The sequence below is a fragment of the Ambystoma mexicanum genome, chromosome 12 (assembly GCF_040938575.1).
Source record: "Ambystoma mexicanum isolate Mex_15411 chromosome 12, UKY_AmexF1_1, whole genome shotgun sequence".
Lineage (NCBI taxonomy): Eukaryota > Metazoa > Chordata > Amphibia > Caudata > Ambystomatidae > Ambystoma > Ambystoma mexicanum.
Window position 1 is genome coordinate 694,221,844 of NC_090936.1, and position 24,118 is coordinate 694,245,961.

The 24,118-nt window shown below is 46.9% G+C and overlaps 1 protein-coding gene across 3 annotated transcripts in view; it reads left to right on the plus strand.

Moving 5' to 3' along the window:
• The window catches only part of TRMU (tRNA mitochondrial 2-thiouridylase), an 852,019-nt gene that overhangs the window by 698,922 nt on the left and 128,979 nt on the right, over positions 1-24,118 (plus strand). For all 3 annotated transcript variants that reach the window (XM_069629233.1, XM_069629231.1, XM_069629232.1), the window contains one exon: positions 11,733-11,880. In XM_069629233.1, coding sequence (XP_069485334.1) covers positions 11,733-11,880 — 148 coding nt within the window. The remainder of the gene's footprint in view (positions 1-11,732; positions 11,881-24,118) is intronic.

Sequence of the window (24,118 nt, forward strand, 5' to 3'; positions counted from 1 at the left end):
TCGCTAATCTATGCACAGTATGTGATCTAAGCAGATTCCACAAGCCTCAGAAGGGATACATTACTCACCGTAATCGTATTTCTGATGCTTGTATCTGCTTAGATTCACATGCGACCCACCCTTCCTCCCCTCCGGGAGAAGGCGCATGATTACTTGTAGTCTTACCTTTCTGTCTATCTGCTTGGATTATCTGTACTCACGCTACTCCTCATGCTACCTCATGTCAGAAAAATACAATCTGAGGATCCTAGACGCGTGAGGTATTTTGGGTCCAGTGGACGTCACGCTAGGGATAGTATTACTGGCACGCCCTGTGTCGACGCCCATTTTCGAGTTTCGAAAAACAAACTGTAATACTCTGCAGCTTCCACTAGATGTCGGCCTATGCACAGCATGTGAATCTAAGCAGATACAAGCATCAGAAATACGATTACGGTGAGTAATGTATCCTATATATATATATATATATATATATATATATATATATTTCTGAGGCTTGTGGAATCTGCTTAGATCACATGCTGTGCATAGGCCGACATCTAGTGGAAGCTGCGGAGTATTACAGTTTGTTTTTCGAAACTCGAAAATGGGCGTCGACACAGGGCGTGCCAGTAATACTATCCTTAGTGTGACGTCCACTGTACCCATGATCCCTCACGCGTCTAGGACCCGCAGATTGTTTTTTTCCACCATACTGGTCGGAAGCATTTTGCGGAGTTCCCTAGCCTTAGCCATACTTTTGCTAAATATTGTTACATTTACCCATTTCTCCACCCCAACGTCGAGTCACCGAACTTCCACACTCAACGCCGGCCCGGAGAAGAATTCGACCGTCGACAGCTGCACAACGGATTTGGGCCTCGGAAGGCCTCTGGCCTCGGCCCAGGCCTTGGAAGGCCTCTGGCCTCGGCGTTGCAAGTAGGGAGAGTGGGGAGTGGACATACTCTACACTCTTTTGGTATTTAGGTACATTCTTATATATTCCTACACTTACCAGCCCGCTGCCACAAGGTGCATATGGAGGGAACCCCTTTCCAATTCTGCCCCAAGTGCAACCGCAAGTACCCTTGGGTCGACAGACACGCCACGTGCAATCTCTGCTTGCCGAGGGACCACCCCGAGGCGAAATGCAGAGCGTGTAGTAGGTTTATACCGAAAACACTTAAGGACCGTTCGATCAAGCGTTGGGCCCGCCACGCCAGGCGTCAGGAGGCCATGGCAGCGGAGGGCGCCTTCAGCGATGGCAGCGATGACGTGCTTTCGGGCGGCGAGGGCAATATGGCGTCGAAAGACAGCCGAGTGCAAGTCCCCGACCTCGGAAGGTCGTCCGGCAGGGAGGCCATGGGGAAGACCCCCGGCGACACAAGCGCTTCCCACAGCACTTCCACAAAACACATGAAGTCCAACTGGGACTCGACGCGCACGTCGAGTTCTCGGAAAGAGGCACATAGAGAACGGTCCGAATCGGCGTCCTCTGGCCGTTCTCAATTTAGATCGCCGCATGACTCTAGGCAATCATCCACTGTTGCCAAGAGTGCCTCGCTCCCCAAGGTAACGGAAGTTCGATCGTCGGAGGACAAAGCCGACTTCCATTCCCAGACCGCACTCCAGGAGTCGGCGCCCGCAGACCGTGTTACGGCGGCTCCCGAGCCCCTACCTCCACGTTCGAAGGATAGGGACACTACCCCCGAACCTCGACGCCAGGCGCCGAAAGGCTCCGAAGGGGCGAAAAAGCAGGGAAAACACTCTTCCACTTACAGGGAGGGGGAAAAACAACAAAGGAAGCAGCCTCAGCCTCTTTCCACTCCTCATAAACAGACAGACAGGTCCAAGTCTTCTGCTATCACAAAGACCCCTGCTCAAACCAGCAAGTCTAGTCAGGATAAGTCAGAGAAACTTCCAGGAAGAGTCATTGCCAGTTCTAGAGAATGGTCTAGTGATGCATAGACAGAGTCATGTCAAGGATGTCATCATTGGCAGATTTTTACGCAAAAAACCCTGAACACTTTCTCTCTTATACTCCCGACGTGTCAGCACCCTCAGGCTCTAAGGATCCAATACCTCCAAGTAAAAAGACCCGGTTTGAAACACCACCACGGTCTTCGGACCCCTTCTATGTACACCCCTACTCTCAGTATCAAGGAGAGACATCCTTTTGTGAAGATCCAGATTTGGGTATGTTGGAAGAGCAAACTGGTATGGGCTACTATGGGGATGATGAGGACCAAGAAGAGGAAGAGGAAGACCCTGAAACCTACAGAGTAGATTCCCCGGTAGAGAAGGAACCCCCGGTTACCGACTCCCCTGTCGACAACCAACCTCTCCTGAATGAAGTTCTGTTTCGAGCAGCAGAACATTTCCACATTGACACCCAGGGTGCTCAAGAGGAGAGGGACTTCGCTGAGGAGTTAGTGGGAGAAAGGAGGCCTGTTGCTCAGGCCATCCCTATCCTTAAGTCTATTCAGAGAAGAATAGACCCTTCACTTGTAAATCCTAACCTCACCAGGGCAGTGAACCCCAGGATTGAGAAACTTTTCAGGGCAGCCCCATCAGACCCACTGTATATAAGGGACCATCTGAAGCCTGACTCCCTGGTTGTTACAAACACCCTTAAGAGGGCTGGAACACCCTTGTCATCGTCTGAGGCTCCTCCCGACAAGGAGAGCAAGAAACGTTATGGTTTGGGCAGGAAAGTAGCCTCCACTTCCGCCTACCAGGCAAGGATTGCCAACTCCACCACCCTGTTGGCCAGCTACAACTGCCATCAGTGGGAAGAAGTCGCGGCACTCATAGACTCCGCCCCAGAACCCTTAAAGAGCCAGTTGGCACGAGTTTCGGCGGAGGGAAGAGCCGTGTCCGGTTGCATTTTAAAAGCAACCTTTGATGCCGCGGATAATGCCGGCAGATTGATAGCAGAAGGAACTGTTATCAAGAGACACACTTGGTTACGTCAGTCTGGATTCAAAGCTGAAACCCAAGCATCATTGTTAGATAGACCAGTGGAGCCGGATCTGTTGTTTGGTAAGGCGGTCGAGGACGTGCTGAAAAATGCCAAGGACGAGTATGAGACACTCAAATCCCTAGGCCAACTAATCAATAAACCCCCTAATCAGAGAGGGAATGGCAATTTTCGTCGCCCACGCGGCCAAATTTCCCAGAGAGGATCTAACTATTCCCAGGGGCAGGGTACACCGTGGAACAATAATAACCAACAGTCTACCCAGGGTTACGGCAGGGGTAATAAAAGAGGACGTGGTAAAGGTAGAGGCAGCCCCAGTAGAGGAGGCGGCACGCCTCCACCAAAACATTGACGCTCCGTTCAGGGTCTCTTCTCACACAACCCCAGTAGGGGGACGCATTTCCAACTTCACCCAAGCTTGGGAAGGGATCACATCAGACAGATGGGTGCTGTCCACAGTATCCGCAGGGTACTGCATAGAACTGTTAGAGCATCCCCGAAACCATCCCCCACGACAAAAAATACATTTTTTGGACCACCAGAAGATCCTCCTTGAGGAGATCGTCAATCTGCTAGCAAAGGACGCGATAGAACTCGTCCCGGGACACCAGGTAAACAAGGGTATTTATTCAACTTACTTCCTTGTGCCAAAAAAAGATTTAACAATGCGCCCAGTATTGGACTTACGGCCTGCAAACAAGTATGTCAAGCCCCAAAAGTTTCACATGACTACTCTCCAGGAGGTAATCCCCCTCCTAAAAAAGGAGGATTACATGGCAACATTGGACATGAAAGATGCCTATTTTCATATTTCCATGTTCCCAGCGCACAGAAAGTACTTGCGCTTCAAGGTGGACAGTCGCCACTACCAGTTCAAGGTACTGCCCTTTGGGATAGCTTAGGCTCCAAAGGTATTCACCAAGGTACTGGCGGTGGTGGCAGCACACCTACGCAGGGAGGCAATCCCGGTGTACCCTTACCTGGACCACTGGCTCATCACGGGGGAGACCCCAGTAATTTGTAGAACAAACATTCAAAGGACAATCGACCTCCTCTTCGAATTGGGCTTCTCAATAAATGAGAAAAAGTCAAGTCTGGTGCCAAGCACCTCCAAACAGTTCCTAGGAGCTATCCTAGACACTCAAGAGGGGTTGACCTTTCCTTCCGAGGAAAGAATTCGGAATATACTGCTGCAAATTCCGCAATATCAGTCTGGTCGCCAGATAACGGTACGCAAAGCGATGCGTTTGCTGGGCATGATGGCATCATGTATTTACCTGGTCCCCCACGCGCGCCTGCGCATGCGTCCCATGCAGGAATGGTTGGCGAAACAGTGGTCTCAGGCAATTGGTCAGTGGGACGATCTAGTGGTCGTTTCACCAACACTTGTACAAAGCCTTCACTGGTGGACAAGAGAAAATCTGTCCAAGGGGAAACCCTTTTATGATCCCGAGATACAGGCGGTAGTCGCAACCGATGAATGCCTGACAGGGTGGGGAGCTCACCATCTCCACCACACAGCTCAGGGTCTCTGGTCTCACTCAGTGGCCAAGAATCACATAAACCTGCTAGAGCTCCTGGCAGTATTCAGAGCCCTTCAAGCGTTCGAGCCCTACCTGCTAAATCTGTCAGTGCAAATCTGGACGGACAGCACTACAGCCATGTTTTACATGAACAAGCAAGGAGGGACTTGTTCGCCAAATCTGTCCAAGCTTGCCCAGAAAATTTGGATATGGGCACTCATACGGAACATCTTCCTGTCCTCGCAACATGTTCCAGGGGATCACAATTCTCTAGCGGATGCTCTGAGCAAAGACCCCCTCTCAGAGGAACACGAATTGTGTCTACACAGAGAAGTCGTAGAAGATATCTTCTCTCAGTAGGGTTTCCCCACTATAGACCTATTTGCCACAAGCGAAAACAGACAATGCCCAGGATTTGCATCCAGGTTCCCCCAACCAGACTCCCAGGGGAACGCCCTGTGGATGAACTGGTCAGGAATGTTTGCGTATGCTTTTCCACCAACTCCTCATCAGGAAGGTGGTCAACAAGATGAACAGAGAATCGATGACGCTCGTCCTGGTTGCTCCCATGTGGGCGAGACAACCGTGGTTCCCACACTTACGCACATTAGCGGTGTGCGAACCCATCAAACTTCCGGCCTGGTACAACCTACTGTCCCAGCACCAAGGTCAAACAGTGCATCCTCAACCCAACTCAATGAACCTGGCAGCATGGCTCCTGAGGTCATAGAGTTCGGAAATCTCAATTTACCACAGAGGTGTATGGACATCCTAAAAGAATCTAGGAAGCCAAACACGAGGCACTGCTACTTTGACAAATGGAAGAGATTCGTCATCTGGTGCCAGAATAAACAAATCAACCCAGTTGATTGCACTCCTTCCACTATTGTTACATACATGCTCCACCTGCTGGATGCAGGACTGGTTTTGAACTCACTGAAGGTATACCTGGCAGCTCTGTCGGCATACACCACTTCCCATAACAAGGTGTTGTGGTGGAAAGTACCAGTAGTTAAAGCCTTCATGGAAGGAGTAAAGAGACTTCACCCTCCTATTTCAAACCCACCACCAGGATGGGACCTTAACGTGGTGCTATCTAAACTCATGGGCCCCCCATAGGAGCCCATGCATAAAAGCAGTCTCAAACACCTGACTTATAAGACAGCCTTCTTAGTAGCAATTACATCTATAAGAAGGGTCAGTGAAATTTAGGCTCTGTCAGTGCAAGATCCCTTCTTTACTGTTCATAAAGATAAACTGGTTTTACGCACACACCCTAGGTTCTCACCTAAGTTTATTTCCAAATTCCACGTGAACCAGTCCATCGAGCTTCCGGCTTTCTTCCAAGATCCACAAAGCTCGGCTGAGGTGAAACTACACACCCTAGATGTGCGTAGGGCGGTCCTCTACTATGTAAACAAGACCAGACCGCTAAGGAAAACAGACCACCTGTTTGTCTCCGTAGCTACAGGCAGAGAGGGGGATTGCGTCTCTAAAGGTGCCATCTCTAAGTGGATTATTAACTGTATCCAGCTGTCTTACTCCCTTTCTGAATAAACTCTGCCTTTCACGCCGAGAGCCCACTCTACAAGAGGCATTGGGGCCACTCTGACTTTCATTGCAAATGTACCCCTTGACACTATTTGCAAAGCAGCTACTTCGAGCTCTATTCACACTTTTACTCAGCACTACTGCATTGACACCCATTCCAAGACAGATACACAAGTGGGACAAGCGGTTCTAAGACATTTATTTGATCATGACCCTTTGCACATCCCACCTCCTTCTTCAGGTACTGCTCGCTAATCTATGCACAGCATGTGATCTAAGCAGATTCCACAAGCCTCAGAAGGGATACATTACTCACTGTAATCGTATTTCTGATGCTTGTATCTGCTTAGATTCACATGCGACCCACCCTTCCTCCCCTCTGAGAGAAGGCGTATGGATGCTTGTAGTCTTACCTTTCTATCTATCTGCTTGGATTATCTGTACTCACGCTACTCCTCATGCTACCTCATGTCAGAAAAAATACAATCTGAGGGTCCTAGACGCGTGAGGGATCATGGGTACAGTGGACGTCACACTAGGGATAGTATTGCTGGCACTCCCTGTGTCGATGCCCATTTCCGAGTTTCGAAAAACAAACTGTTATACTCCGCAGCTTCCACTAGATGTCGGCCTATGCACAGCATGTGAATCTAAGCAGATACAAGCATCAGAAATACGATTACGGTGAATAATGTATCATATATATATATATATATATATATATATATATATATATATATATATATATATATATATTTACCTGGGTAGATCAGGGGAATGCCAGGTGCCCCTTATTATTTTTGCTGTAGCTTACCACTGCCACAGTATCTTTGTGTATAACATTGTATTTAGTTTCCACATTTAGTGCCCTGGAGTCCCCATTGGACATCAGTACTGTTTTGTGTATATGTATTCTTGTGTTACTTAACTTGCATTCCTTTCTGACTTAATGCTCATTATTATTGTTAAAGGCTACATATTTTCGTGTGTGTGTGTATATGTATTTCAGAGGCTTGTGGATCTGCTTAGAATTGCATGCTTTGCATATGCAGACATCTAGTGGTAGGTGTGGAGCATTGCACATATTGTTTTCTAAGTTTAAAAAAGGGACGTCGACTGGGCGTGTTTGCAATCTTATCCCTAGTGTGATGTCTCCTGTGCCCATGATCCCTCACGAGTCGAGGTTCCTCAGATCATTTCTTTCCGCCATCATGGTCAGACGTGTTTCGTGGAGTCTATAGCAAAGCTATCTTTCTGAGTTAATTACGTTTATTAACTTATCTCGACAGTCGCTGTTCAATTGGCTTCTTGATGGAGAAACGTTTACAACTGCCGAATCTGACGAGCAATCCGGTGACAGGCTTTGGCCTACAGCAGTTTTTGGCCTAGCAGTAGGGAGAGTGGGGGGGACTGATTTAGTTTCCTATCAGAGAATGCATACCCCACTACTTAAATTTACTGCATTTGTCTAGCTGACTTTAAAAATCTGATGTACCATGGAGAGAACTCTTTAAATTCTGTCACAGCTGCAACAGAAATTATCCATGGAAAGACACCCATCGTGTGTGTAACCACTGCCTTCCCCGAGATCACCCAGAGAGCCGTTGTGCATCCTGTAAGTTATCCAGGCCGAAAACCCAAAGGAACGATGCATGAAACGGTGGGCGGCCCATGCGATGATGGCCGAGTCAGAAACCGCTTCCGGCACCTTTTGAGTCCGATCCGGAAGGCCAAGGCAGCGACGGCTCTGTGTCGGAGGCTGAAGATGTTTCCATGGAACTCTCTGGCGCCCGTTCATCAGTACCCAGCCCAGAAAGGCAGTCGCAGCGCACTGCTATGGGGAAAGGTTCTGGTGACTGAGACGCACACACATGCACACATAAGCAAACAACCCCGAGCCGCTCTTCAACACAGACGTCGAAAGAAGGCTGCACGCTTGCAGAAGGCACTTCGTGGCCTACCAGCCATGTGCCAAAAATAAGCCTGTTGCTCTTCCGCCATCGCATTTAACGCAAGGTGATGAAGAAAAAGAGGCCCTTTAGGCATGCATAAAAGTCCCTCGACAAGTGTTTCACAGGCGTTGAAACACACGTCAAAAAATCATAAGTCACACTAGTGAAGAGAAACACTAAGAAAAGACACATACCTTCTGTCCCTGAGAAAGTGCCACAGTATGCAGCGGCTCATTCCCCTTTAACACAGTCTTTCCAGAAAAAAAGCCTAGAGAGGTCCCTGAAACTATTGTGTCCCCCTTCCCTAAACACCTAGAACAGGTACATGGTGAAAGGAACGTTTGGAAGATAACAATGGACAATGTTTCCTCTTTTGTGGACTTCATGAACAACTATCCAAAAAGATCTAAAACATTAGATTTAGAAATGAGACATCCCTTAGAAACTTGCCAACCCTTATCAAAATGTTCAAGGCGGCACACATACTGTCCAAGACATCTTCTATGACTCTTTCCAAGGGGAAGATCAGGCAGATTAAGATTTGTGGTATGTTGGCCAGGATGATCCTAATGGCGCCCCCTGAAGAATTTGATCAAGATGACCCATATGTTACCATTATTGACATTATAGATGTTGCAACTGAGAGTGGTCATAGCTCCCCAATTGATAACCAATTGATTGTTATACAATGATTTATTAAAGAGGGCTGCAGGTCCTTTTAATATTCATACGAAAGAAACAGTGGACAACACTGATTTGTTGACGATATTTTAAATGAGAAAAGGCCTGTCAGCCAGGCCATTCCTCTATTACAATCAATGAAAAAGATTGCCCCATCACTTACTACACCCTCACTTACAAGGACAGTTAACCTCATAGTGGACATTTCTTTAACCGTCTCCATCGGACTCACTTTATATTAGGGGACATGACAAATCAGATTCCCTTGTGGTCACCACCACTAGAAAAAGAGTGGGAGTTCCACATTCTATAGAGGCGGCACCTCCCAATAAGGAATGCAAGCGATTGTATACCTTAGGTAAAATAATAACTACCTCAGGAGCATATATAACACACGTTGCAAACAATACCATGCTGCTTGCAAGTCATAACAACACACAGTGGGACGAGGTACTAAAACATGTTGATTATGTGCCCGACCCTGTAAGGTCACACTGTCTAAAGATCTCCACCGAGGGAAAACAGGTAGCCTAAAACATTCTAAACAATATTTTAGACTCAGCACACACTTCAGGGAGAGTAATTGCTGAAGGGACCCTGCTTAAGCGCCATTCATGGCTCTGAGATTCCAGGTTTAAACCCGATACTCGGGCAACGTTAATCAACATGCCTATTGAAGATTCTGTCATATTCGGAAAGGCAGTTGACGATCAGCTTGAAACTACAAAGGAGGAGCATTAGACTTTGAAAACATTAGGCTAGATCTCAAATAAGCCTTATGTGCAACGGGGCACCTTCAACACATGGTGCACTTTTCACAGCCAAGGCTTCACAAGATCCAATCAATCTGGATTTGGAACATTCGCCTCTTCTTACTACAGTCCCCAGGGACAATCATTCTCTTACCAGTTAAAATAGCAAAGAGGGTTTCATAGAGGCAAAGGGTGGGGCAGAGTTGCAGTGTCTAAGCGCTCAACTTCCCCTGCCAACAAATGACGCTGCAGTTCACGTACACTCCCATGCTTCCCCGGTAGGGTATTGGTTTTCATCATTCATTTACGCATGAGAGAGGATAACATCAGATCGTTGGGTGCTCACAACCGTGGCAATTGGGTGTTCAATCGAATTTCTCCAAACACTGCACCAGCATCCTCCTCGTACAAGAAGAATGTCAACAGAACATTATCTAAGTGTACTTCTTTGTTCCAAAGAAAGATCTGACAATGTGCCTAGGTTTAGACCTGAGCCCTGCAAATACATATGTCAAGCCACAAAAATTCAGGATGACTACGCTGCAGGAGGTAATTCCTCTGCTAAAACAAGGTCATTAGATGGCAACATTGGACATGAATGATGCATACTTTCATATTTCTTATTTATTTATATTTAATATGATATCGTTTTTAACAAAACTTTACACATAAAAATTAATCTTTAAAATCTAATACAAAAAATACAATATATACTCACATAAACTCTTTAATTCGTCCTAAGCAATACAATAACTTTAAAAAAAACATAAACATGAGAGATGCCCTTGATCAACACCATACAATACAAAATAATGTATAAAAACAACTTACTTTTCATTTACTTTCCATTTCCTTGTTTAAAAAATTATCCTTTCATGGATAGATTAAAAATGAGTCCTCACCAATTAGAACTTTCCCACTGACAACTGTGTTATCAGTAATCTCATAGAATTACTCTCATTATCGATGATATACAAAACATATTTCAATGATATCTACCAGATGAGGGTCAATAACAGACAATACTGGGCAGAAATGAATGGTAATGCGTGTTAAAACTCATCAAGCCCTATGACTGCCGGCCACCCTTAAATTGTGTAATTTACACACAACTGTTATCTAGGTGTCATTAGATACAGCATACAACAGGGTAATAACAGTGAACAGATAGAATCATGCAGATACTAAAAATATCAAACGGATTTGCATTACTATCTCTATTCTGCCTTTAATATAGACTTCTCTGCCAGCCTCCATATGCTGTACAGGGACATGAGAAGACTTGCATGTTTTGCATTCATACACTGCTTGCAAAAAAAGGGGGTCCCTAATAGTATCAAGCCGATGGACACAAATAATTAACAATCAACCTAATTCACTATTTCAATTAGGCTTCTCCGTCAGAAAATGTCAAGTCTAGTGCCCAGCCATGGCCACTGTGCATGTTGCACCAATAGGTTGCTTTGGAGCCCTCTAGCCATGACCTTTGTCTGTGACCTCTGTACATGTTGCACCAATAGGTTTCTTTGGGGCCATGATCTTCGGCACAGAGACCCATCAACCCTGCCTAGGAGATGTGATCATTGCAGGCGTAAAATTATTTTTACACTCTCTCCCCATTTCCACCTTATTCTCCCGAAAATGGCAGCAAGCGATTCTGAGCTTTTGATTGCAATTCTAGGGTAGGTTGAATACCTGGGCATTGTATGGCAATCGTGGCAAATGAGAAGGCAACAGCGTCTGATGAACACCTGGGCATTTGATAGCAATTCCTGTCAAACGGGGTGGCCATTTGTGCATTTCATGAACCTCTTTGGCAATAGTGGGAGTTTCTGGCCATTTGATGGTTACACCAGACAAACGCGGCCATCCTTGCACGTATGGTGACAGTTCCTGGTCAATAATGTGAGTGCTTCTGCATTTGTTGAGCATAGCTCATATATGAGGTCAGTATCCGGAAATTCGATGGCAATAGCTGGCATGTGATTCGAGTTACATGGCCTATAAGAAGTGACTATCGTGACATAGTATTTCACATCACAGGCAACTGTAGCAAAGCCCAGACTGTTGGCTTTGCCAATGCTTGTTTCCACTGAATTTGTAATTATCCTAATGTGTAGTGTCCCGTGATAAACAGTCACTAATATTCTTATATAAACGTTCACTTTTTTAATTCAAGGTTGTCCCTTTCTGAAGTTCCCAAAAAGTAATGTAGCAATCGTTAATTGTGTTATGTGGTTTGAGATGTGGTATGTATTAGCAGACTATCTTGTTTGCAAACCTGTACTCACTGTGATCTGAAAATTATTTTAAGGCCCCAACTAGAGATCACCCCGCGCTGTACAGAGGCCTGTTGCGCACGGATCGTGTACATTGGATAGCAGACGGTGAGCCCCCCGCAGAGCTAGTCTCTAATAAGATGATGGAGTGTCATTTTCGATTCCAGCACCAGATGGCACTAGGTGAGTGTGTTACATGCTTCATACTGCATGTTTCAGAAACGAACACTGAGATCACCAGGCACTGAAACATGAATCAAGTTTTTGAATAAGTTAAGTATTTTTTTCCTTGCAATTCAAACAAGCATTGGCAAAGCCAATAGTTTGGCATTTCGTTTTTTGTAATGTGATGAATCTTAATAATGTATCTTAGTGTTATAAATAAATGTATATAAGGTCATTTCGAGGGGATTGGGTCCTCCGACGTATTCCATATCTATGACATGTAATCACCACAGCTGTGCTGCTTCGGAAACTTTTTGGCGTCTGCGTCCTGCGTCGATGACGTCGATGCGCCGTCGTCGAGGACCTCCTCCGACGTCCGACGTCATCCGATGTGATAAGTAGGACGCACGACGCCCATAGCCTCAGTTCCGTTTTTTCTGCAAACGTGTTGCTTCGTGTTTCTCGGTTTAAACGCCTCGACTCTTTGGAGTTCTGTTCTTCTCGGTTCTTCGAACCTGTTCGTTTGTAGAAGTGCGGGGAGTGTGGGTCCAAGATGTCGGTGACGGACTCGCACGACGCCTGCCTCTGGTGCCTCGGGGAGGCCCACGACATGGATGACTGTATCGACTGCCTGTCGCTCACGTCCAAAGCCTTACGCGAACGTAAGAAGAAGTTGTCGGTAGGTCGGTGTCCAAGCCCCGGAGGTCGAAGTCTGCGGGGCTTTCGACGGATGATTCGAGGGGTGACTCTCCGTGTCATCGTTGGAAGTCTCGTGGGTCTCCTTCTAGGAGTCGGTCTCGCCACTCCTCAGCCTCTTCGAGGCATTCTCGGAAGCGCCGACACCGGTCGTCTTCCAGGTCCTCTTCGGAGGGATCTGCCCGGCGCGTCGCTTACCCCTCCAGCCGTGCGACGCCGGAGGAATGGGCTTCCTTCGGGAAGAAGATGCTGGCGATTCTTGAGTCGCAGGGTACTCAGCCGTCCGCGCCCCCGAGTGGGGTCTGTCGTGTGGGGTCGAGAGACACCGCTCGCAAGAGTGGTCGGCACGAGTCACGGGAGAGGTCCCGTTCGGACAAGGGGACTCGTTCTCGACGTACCCGTTCCAGGTCCCGGTCCTCGACGCGTTCGAGACCGTGTGCGCCTGTGAGGTCTTCGAAGAAGGCATCGACGTCTGTGGCGTCGAGGGCGTCGACAGGCTTTCTCGAGGCTCTGGCTCCGAGGAAGTCGTCAATGCCGTCGACGCTCAGGTCGTCGAGGGACACGCTCGGGGCTCCGGCCTCGAGGGCTGTGTCGACGCCGCCGATTCTGGAGGCGCTGCATCTGACGTCGACGCCGATTTCCTCGACGCCGATCCTCTCGGCGCCGATGCCGGTTCTCTCGACGCTGGCACCGATTCGCTCGACGCCATCGACGCCTTTCGTGTCGGAGGTACCCCGGGGCACGGGTGGACCCCCTAGGAAGGCTCTGGTTAAGAGCAAGCACTCTCGAGTGCCTTCTTTTCGCCACCTGGACTATATTTCAGAGGCGGATGAGGATTCTGATGGCCTGGTTCCTAGTCAGGTTCCGGATGAAATTGTCTCGGGCCATAGTCAGTTTGACGAGTTGAGACAGTCACTGCATGATGCCAGTGGACTGGACACCTCTCCGGAGGTGGAGTTTTGTAGGCCTGAGCCTGGCTCTCATGCTGATTCCTCGTACCGGCGCCTTATGGCTCGGGTTTCTGAGTACTTGGGATGGTCTGCTCCCCCAGGGGAATTTGTGCAGGATGATCTGACAGACATCCTTGATGTTGGTCCCCCGACTGACCCGGTTCTGCCGTTCCATATGGCTTTACAGAGAAGGGTGGCTGCGGCTTGGACTGCTCCGGAGAGTCTCCCGGCGGTGGGCAGATCCTTGTCGCGGAAATACCGTCCAGCCAGTGGCGACCCCTGCTACTTGACCAGGCACCCCACTCCGGAGAGTTTGGTGGTGCAGGCGGCCACGGCCCCGGCGAAGCAGGCGTCGTACCCTACCATCCCTCCTGATAGGGACGACAAACGTTTTGATGGCTGGGCGAAGAAAGTGTTTTCTTCTGGTGGTATGGCGCTTCAGGCGGCCAACTCCATTTGTGCCTTGTCGCGTTTCACGCACACTCTGTGGAACTGTGTTGCGTTAGCGGCTGAACATATTCCCGAAGGGGACGAACGGGATGGTTTCCTTGCTATGGTCCAGGATGGTAAGGATGCCATGTGTGAGTCCGTTCAGTCGGGTTTGGACTTAGCTGAATGCGTCAGTAGGTCCATGGCGGCGAGCACCGTGATGCACAGGTTTGCGTGGTTGCGGAAGTCGGGGTTTGCTCCTGATGTGCAGTCCCGGCTCCTCAACATGCCCTTTGACGGTGAACACCTTTTTGGCAGCAAGGCTGACGAAAGCCTTGAGAGGTTGCAGACCTCAAAAGCTGCAGCGAAGTCATTGGGCGCTGCAGTTCGCCAACCTCTGCCTTTCCGTCCTAGGGGACAGCAGTGGAGGGGTGGTTCCTTTCGCTATTACTCATCCTTCGGTAAAGCGAGAGGAGCTGGCAGTCAAAGAGGCCAACGCAGGGGTACCAGAGGTGGACGACAGGGTACCCGTGGTGCCAAGGCCGCTCGGGCAGTTGCCTCTTTGCCCTCAGGTAACGCCGCAGCCGCTCCCACTCAGTCGTGAGGCCATGTCCCATGGTTCGCCGGTTGGGGGTAGGCTGGCGCAGCATCTTGTAGAGTGGCAAGCCATTACTTCAGATGTGTGTGTTCTGGAGATCATAACCCACGGCTACTGTCTTCCCTTTCGGCACAGGCCTCGCGACAATCCACCGGGGAACCTCTCTTTGCAGAGTCCGGATCCGCTCCTTGCGCAGGAAATTCAAGCCCTGCTGGAGAAAGGCGCCATAGAACTGGTGCCTGTAGCGGAGAGGAACAAGGGATGGTATTCCCCTTATTTTTTGGTTTCGAAGAAAGACGGGGGATTGAGACCCATCATGGACTTGCGCGGTTTGAACAAACTCCTCAGGAAGGACAAGTTCAAGATGGTTACTCTCTCTCAAGTCCTCCAGGCCCTTCAGCTTCAGGACTGGTTGGTGTCACTCGACCTCAAGGATGCTTACTTCCATGTGCCGATCCATCCCAAGCACAGGAAGTACCTGAGGTTCGCGGTTGGCGACTTGCACTTTCAGTTTCGGGTCCTGCCGTTCGGATTGACCTCCGCCCCGAGGGTTTTCACCAAGCTCATGGTGGTGGTGGCAGCGCATCTCAGGCAAGGGGGGATTCACGTCTACCCCTACCTGGACGATTGGTTGATCAGGGAGGGCTCTCCCGAGCAAGTCCTGGATCATCTGTCGGTCACCTGTCGCTCCCTTCACAGGCTGGGCTTCTCCCTCAATTTAAAGAAGTCCCATTTGACGCCAACACAGCGGCTCCAGTACATCGGAGCAGTGCTCGACACTTCCCTGGGGCTGTGTTTTCCTCCCCAGGTGAGGGCTCTTCACATTCAGCAGATGGTGCACAAGTTTCAGCATGCCCAGACGCTCCCAGCGTTCGAGTTCTTGAGGTTGCTCGGCCTCATGGCATCCATCATTCTTCTGGTGCCAGAGGCTCGCCTGCGGATGAGATCTTTGCAGTGGGCACTCAAGACGCAATGGTCGCAGTCCTCCGGCAGGATGTCGGACTCGATTCAGGTGCCGTCCTCGGTCGCCCGGGACCTTCTGTGGTGGGCCGTCGAAGGCATCTTGATGAGGGGGGCTCCATTTTGGCTTCCCTGGCCGGAGGTGACGATCGTGTCGGATGCATCCCTCACGGGATGGGGAGCTCATGCCAACGGGCTGACAGTCAGCGGTCGTTGGTCTCCGTCGGAGTCCAGACTCCATATCAATCTGTTGGAGCTGAGGGCCGTCAGGCTAGCCCTGAAGGCTTTTCTGCCGTCTGTGCGAGGGAAGAATGTCCTGCTCCTGACGGACAACACAGTGGCCATGCACTACCTCAACAAAAAGGGGGGGGCAGGGTCACTTCCTCTGTGCAGGGAGGCGATGCAGCTCGAGTTCTGGGCCATCCAGCAGGAAGTTTCGATCTCGGCAGTTCATCTGGCCAGAGCCGAAAACGTGACGGCGGACGCTCTGAGCAGGCAGAGCGCGATCTCTCACGAGTGGGAGTTGGCTCAGGAGATTCTCCTGGAGATCTTCGCCCTTTGGGGGACCCCTCAAGTGGATCTCTTCGCCTCCAGTGTCAACCGGAAGTGCGAAAGGTTTTGCTCGCGGGAATTTCCTCCAAAAGGAGCCTTAGGAGACGCGTTCGTGGTGGAGTGGTCCTTCCCGCTGCTGTACGCGTTTCCTCCAGTCCCCGTCATCCCGCAAGTGCTGCGGAGGTTACGGAAGTTCGGTTCGCGGATGCTCCTCATTGCTCCGGCGTGGGCTCGGAGGACGTGGTACCTGGACCTTCTCAACTTGTCCATCTGCCCTCCACGTCGTCTTCCCTACCGAGACGATCTGCTCTCACGGGAGGGGGGTCAGGTTCTCCATCCAGAGGTCAGATCCCTCAACCTTCACGCTTGGCTTCTGAAAGGTTGAGGTATAAGGATTGGGACCTCCCTGAGGACGTGATGGAGGTGTTGCTTTCGGCACGAAGGCCAGCAACAAAGTCTCTGTACCGGTGCCGTTGGCGTAAGTTCTGCGACTGGTGCAGAGTTCAGAATGTGGATCCTTTTGCATGTGACATCCCCATGGTTCTGTCCTTTTTACTTTCTTTGGCCCACAGGGGCTTGCAAGTGGGTACCGTTAAGGGTTACCTGGCGGCGCTGTCCATCTTTAAGCGCTCGTCTGAAGAGTGTTCTTACTTTAAAATCCCTTTGATTTCACAGTTCCTGAAAGGGCTCACTAATGTGTTCCCTCCGTCACCTTTCCTGGTGCCCGGTTGGGATTTAAACCTTGTTCTTAAGTTTCTTATGGGTGCTCCGTTTGAGCCTTTACATTCTTGCCCTTTGAGGCTGTTAACTCTGAAAACTGTGTTTTTAGTTGCGGTTACTTCCGCTCGCAGAGTGAGTGAGTTACAGGCACTTTCAGTTAAGCCTCCCTTCACTGTATTTCACAAGGACAGGGTTGTCCTTAGAGTTCGTCCTTCTTTTCTTCCGAAGGTAGTGACGGAATTTCATTTGGCCCAGAAGGTTGTTCTTCCGGCATTCTATCCTCCTCCGCATCCTGGTAAGGAAGAGGAGAGGCTCCATAGGCTTGATCCTAGGAGAGCTTTAAGCTTTTATGTTTCACGCATGTCCCGGGTCAGAGTGGATGATCAACTCTTTATTGGTTACGCTGGAAAGCGTTTGGGGCAAGCTGTGACGAAACAGACTTTGTCTCGCTGGATTATTTTGGCCATCTCGGAGTGCTACCGCTTGGCGGGTAAGGATCCGCCGGCTGGCTTGCGGGCCCATTCTACCAGGGGTATGGCTGCGTCTACTGCCCTGCAGAGGGGTGTTCCTATTCGCAACATCTGTGATGCAGCCACCTGGGCTTCAGTACATATATTTGTACGTCACTATTTCCTCGATTCCATCCGAGCACTGGATCTGGCCTTTGGCAAGGCGGTCCTTTGCTCTGCTATTTGATTGGCTGTTCTAAATTTTGATTCTAAATTCTTTCCCTCCTCCTTGCTTTGGTACTGCTTTGGGAGTCTGTCATAGATATGGAATACGTCGGAGGACCCAATCCCCTCGAAGAACAAGTTACTTTCTTACCTGGTAACGTTCTTTCGATGGGATGGTCCGACGACGTATTCCATATCGCTCCCGCCCTGCCTTCCCCACTGCAGAATTTCTTTTGTGATTGCAGCTTACGTTCCGCAAGGCTTTGTGTCTGGCTGGCAGTTGACTTATGTCACACGTTCTGGGGGAAAAAACTACAACTGAGGCTATGGGCGTCGTGCGTCCTACTTATCACATCGGATGACGTCGGACGTCGGAGGAGGTCCTCGACGACGGCACATCGACGTCATCGACGCAGGACGCAGACGCCGAAAATTTTCCGAAGCAGTACAGCTGTGGTGATTACATGTCATAGATATGGAATACGTCGTCGGACCATCCCATCGAAAGAACGTTACCAGGTAAGAAAGTAACTTGTTCATTGGTTGTGTATTCATGCTAAATATTAATGGTGACAATGAACGGTTGAATATATTGTTTTTATTAGCAGAATAGTAATGATGAAGGCATTTTTTGATTACAAAAATTGATTAAAATATGTATTTATTTTGTACATGGTAAACATTACTCTGGGTATGAAGGTTTGCAGCGATTATGTGTTTTTGTGCCAAATTGAAGTTTCTTTTTTAATTTATTTAATCAATCGATTTATTGCTTTTTTAATACCTTTTGATTGAAAAAGGGGCTGGGGGCCCTCTTTTTTGTTAAAGGGGGGCCTGAGTCATGAGGGTAAACTCACTGGACAAAGAAATGGGTGGACTCAGGATACCTCTCCCTCTTAACACTTACAGGTGTATTACACAACACATCTAACAGATTTTAAAAGATGAATCCGTATTTTCATTCAGTAGATCACCACTATTTTATGGTACAATAATTTACTTTATTTTCCAAAAAAATGAAGAAAATGTTTACCTTAAAAACACCCTTATTTAGGGCTTTTTACATACTTTGTATATCTTATCAAACTAAACAATCAATAAGTTTAGTGCCCACATCTTTTCATTATATTGTGCAATCATATAATGCCACTGTGGTATAACATCAGACAGTGTGAGGGTTAGTATTGGGTGACTTAGAGTGTAGTTCTTATAGCAATACACCTATCAAGTCGACACATCTTGTGTTTCCAGCATTGAACATAAACGTTGTGTTCATGTAGTTGTAATGTTCATATGCTTTCCTCAGGACTGGTATGCAGGAGGGGGCATCGAGTGGTGACTGGCTCATCCACACTTTGTCTGACTCTATGGGTCAAACAAAATAAAAAAATAGGTGTATCTACATAAAAGTGAAGGCTCTTTTCTGATGTATGTGTTGAAAACATACCTGTTCTTATTACTTTTGTGTTTTGGGTCTGTGACTTATTTTCGGGTCCTTCCGTGCCTCGTCTGCCAAAGGTAAGGAGCTGTTGTATAACTCAGGTTGCTGGCATCTTAGTTGATCTGCAACTCATCGTGGCATTTTGTAAGAATATGTCAGAGGTCAACCTGTATAGTGATGGCTGATATCGATTGCTTTTTTCAAACATGCCGAGAATATCTTGTGCTCTTTTGTAGCCTATTGCTACCTTTGTCTACGTGGGTAATAGACCCCGCATGACGCCGTGTACGGCACCATTCCTAATGTGAAAAACATTGCGTGAAATATTTTTACTTCTGCTTGAAAAGGCTCGTAGTCTATCGAGATGCCTTGGAGGTCGCTTTGTTATTCTATTTGCTTACCTCTTCTCGCTGCTGATCTCCGCGAGAGAGCTGTAGTCACTGGAGGCCCCCGTCCGTGTACTGCACATGCGTACTATCGGACGAGGTCTACGTGACGGATTTAGTAATGGTTTGGTGTGTACGTGTCGCTGGGCAACGGGACACTGCTTAGCTGTGTTGTGCGCCTTGGTGCTGAGGGGTGTTTTTTCTTCTAGGCTTCCGATTGGGTGCATGGCTAGTGTGTATCTGTTGATGACATGAATGTATGCAAGAGAATGCCTCTACTGGATTGGGGTGAGCGAAACTGTAGCCGCGTTATTGGATTTCTTGAGCTAAAGCCTCTGTAAATGTGTATACATGTATATACAGTACTTGTGGAGATATTGATGATTCTTACATACAGTTCTGCACATGGATAAGCGTTTCTTACTGTTTTTCACCCATTAAAGGATTATGTGCCTTTCATGAGCATATTTGCCGCCTCGGGCTTACAGATACACATTTCTTTACAAGCATTTTTGGCATTTGCAATACAAATAGACATATTTCACTTTTTGAGAACATGTGTTTCACAACTTTATTCAAAGACTTCTTATGGGTGTGCTAAACATCTGTGATGCTTTTTGCTGGCGCATTCATGGAGCTACAGATGCATATGACTTGCTACAGATTTTCAAATGATAGTGATGGCCAACAGATTTTTGATGTGGTACGACTATATAGGGCTAAAGGATGTGGTTCTATCACAGAAGCTCTTTGAAAGAAAAATGTTCTCTTTTGTTGAATGTTCTATGAAGAATCTTTAGAGGTCAGTGTGTTACTAGAAAAAGAGATTCCACTCTATGGAAACATTGAGTCAATTTTTCACTGTATCAAGCCGGTGGATCAATTTCTGCTCAAGCTTTCTTAATGCCAGGTCTCGGTCTCCTCCTCTGGCTTTTACACCAATAGTTTGGATGAAAAACCATCGGAGTTCAGTGTGTTTGTGTTTTAGGTTTACAAAATGAGCCACCATGGGTTTCTCCTCTATGGAATGTTTTAGACAGGATCTGTGTTTGCAGATGCGTTGTCTAATTTCTCACTTGCTCTTTCCTATGTACAGAAGGTTACATGGGCACCTTATTGCATAAATGCTCCATTTTGTTAGACAGTTGGTAAATGTTCTGTGTTTCCACATGATTCCGATTAGGGAAATTTCTTTTTGGTCCTGTGTTAGGCTGCACACTGAACAGTTCCCACATTGGAAATGTCCGATCACTGGGGGTAGGTTGCACAGTTTGGTTTGTCCTCCTCTTACTGAGAACACGACAGTGGACACCTCAACCACAGCATCAAACTTGGTAATACCAATTTTTTACTTAAGCAACTACAACCCCACCCCAGACGATATTAGTGTACTAAGCAAAGGTTTGAGTTTTGTACCCAAAAACAAGGCAGACCGTTTCACCACAGAAGTCGAAATCAGAAAATTCTTCAGGATAATACGCCTGCAATATTTTTTCCGCAATTCAACTCAAGATAAACAAAAAGATTCTACCACGACTGGACTAAAAACAAAATCTACCTTCACACCTGTGATGTCGATGGTATGTGCAGAGATCCTCTATTTTGAAAACAAAATCCTAAGAGAAATGGAGGCCATCCTTAAAACAAAAAATCACTACAGGGATAACCTGACAAGACAGGAGAGAATGGCTTTGACCAAATTGGAAAACCATGCAGACTTCTTAATAAAACCGGCTGACAAAGGAGGCGGAATAGTATTATGGAGTAATCAACTGTACGCAGAAGAACTACAAAAACAACTAAATGATGTACGCTTCTACAAAAAACTAGACGCAAATCCAACCACACACATAGCAGAAGAAATCACTGACCTCTAAAGATTCTTCATAGAACATTCAACAAAAGAGAACATTTTTGTAACAAAGAGCTTCTGTGATAGAACCACATCCTTTAGCCCTAGATAGTAGTACCACATCAAAAATCAGTTGGCCATCACTATAATTTGAAAATCTGTAGCAACTCATATGCATCTGTAGCTCCATGAATGCGCCAGCAAAAATCATCATGGATGTTTAGCACACCCATAAGAAGTCTTTGAAAAAAGTTGTGAAACACGTGTTGGCAAAAAGTGAAATATGTCTATTTGTATTGCAAATGCCAAAAATGCTTGTAAAGAAATGTGTATCTGTAAGACCGAGGCGGCAAATATGCTCATGAAAGGCACATAATCCTTTAATCGGTGAAAACCAGTAAGAAACGCTTATCCATGTGCAGAACTGTATGTAAGAATCATCAATATGTCCACAAGTACTGTATATACATGTATACACATTTACAGATGCTTTAGCTCAAGAAATCCAATAACGCGGCTACAGTTTCGCTCACCCCAATAAAGTGGAGGCATTCTCTTGCATACATTCATGTCAACAACAGATACACACTAGCCATGCACCCAATCGGAAGCCTAGAAGAAAAAACACCACTCAGCACCAAGACGCATGCGCACAACACAGCTAAGCTGTGTCCCGTTGCCCAGCGACACGTACACACCAAACTATTACTAAATCCGTCACGTAGACCTCGTCCGATAGTACGCATGTGCAGTACACGGACAGAGGCCTCCAGTGACTACAGCTCTCTCGCGGAGATCAGCAGCGAGAAGAGGTAAGCAAATAGAATAACAAAGCGACCTCCAAGGCATCTCGATAGACTACGAGCCTTTTCAAGCACAAGTAAAAATATTTCACACAATGTTTTTCACATTAGGAATGGCGCCGTACACGGCGTCATGCTGGGTCTATTACTCACATAGACAAAGGTAGCAATAGGCTACAAAAGAGCACGTGATATTCTCTGCATGTTTGAAAAAAGCAATCAATTTCAGCCATCACTATATAGGCTGACCTCAGACATATTCTTACAACATGTCACAATGTGTTGCAGATCAACTAAGATGGCAGCAACCTGAGTTATAGAACATCTCCTTACCCTTGGCAGATGAGGCATGCCAGGACCCGAAAATCAGTCACAGACCCGAAACACAAAAGTAATAAGAACAGTTATGTTTTCAACACACAAATCAGAAAAGAGTCTTCACTTTTATGTAGATACACCTAATTTCTATTTTGTTTGACCCATAGAGTCATTTGTTCAACCAAGACAAAGTGTGGATGAGCCAGTCACAACTCGATGCCCCCTCCTGCATACCAGTCCTGAGGAAAGCATATGAACATTACAACTACATCAACACAACGTTTATGTTTATTGCTGGAAACACAAAATGTATCGACTTGATAGGTGTATTGCTATAAGAACTACACTCTAAGCCACCCAACACTAACACTCACACTGTCTGTTGTTATACCACAGTGGCATTATATGATTGCACATACGAAGTATGTAAATAACCCTAAATAAGGGTGTTTTTAAGGTAAACATTTTCTTCATTTTTTTGGAAAATAAAGTAAACTATTGTACCATAAAATAGTGGTGAAATACTAAATCAAAATACAGATTCATCTTTTAAAATCTGTTAGTGTTGTGTAATACACCTGTAAGTGTTAAGAGCCTGACTCCACCCAGTTCTTTGTCCAGTTTTTTTAATATCTTGCCATTGCAGAAGTTTATTTCACATTTAAAGGGTAAATTGTTGATTATGTCATTCACATTTTCAATATCTGGTCCTATAAATAGAAAGTCCGACAGTGCATTATATGGTACATCCATTGACTGTAGAGAGTTACTGTTCATGATTTATGTTGTTAAAGGGAGTGTCTCTGCTCCACTATGTTCTAATCCAATGTCTTCTACGTATATGACTTCGGAAAGTGGCTCTGTAATCTGTTGAGTGTAAATGATAGTTATTGCTTTAAAACTCAATTTTCAAAAAATATTTATAGGTTTTATACCCTAATTATAGGACCTATACATAACAATACTTCAATAATAAAATGCTTCGAAATAAAATGGCTGAAAACAAACATTAGCTCATTTCTATCAAACCAAAATACTGTAACTCTCAAAACACTGATTGAAAAAACACAGTCAAATGTTTCAAGCACAACGTTTGACAATGCTGCTTGATAAAGCTAGCTCTAAGATTTAAACAGGATGTGTTTTAGATGGGGAAGGACAACAAGTTGGTATTAATACAATAAAAAATAAAATAGATGCAAAATGGTGTGAATACATAGCTATCTATGTAATAGCACAAGCTTACAAATGTGCAATATATATATCCACAAGCCAAAATGGTGCAAAGACATAGGGCATCATTACAAACCCGGCGGTAGCTGTGCCGGTAAATACGGCAGGCTGCCGGCGGAGTTGCAATATTTACCGGCACCAGGCTTCCCGGAAACAGTGGGGTATTACAACCCCGGTGTTCCTGGAAGTCAGGCGCCGGTAAATGGTAAATCCCCATTTCCATTAGAGTCCCATAGGACTCAATGGGAATGGGGATGACGGTAGCACCGGCACTGTTAATAACGGTGCCGGTGCTACCATGAAAGTCTGCAAGCGGGTGCCGTTCCACCTGCCAGGTCAGACCTGGCGGGTGGGATGGCATCCCACCGGCAAACTTCTACTCTGCCGGTCCGGTAGCAAAGGTGCCGGTAAGACTACCGACACCGTTGTTACCGGACCGGCAGGGTCATAATGAGGCTCATAGTCTTATAAATAAAGTGGCTGAATATCAACCTTGTTAACACATTGAGATCACACAACTTAACTATAACTCACAACTAAACTATAACTCTGAGGGTTCAACCAAGACAAAAGTCTGGTTTAGTTGAGGAGGACTTTAGCTCTCCAAATATTTAGTCAACTTTATTGACTCCATAAAAAGAAAG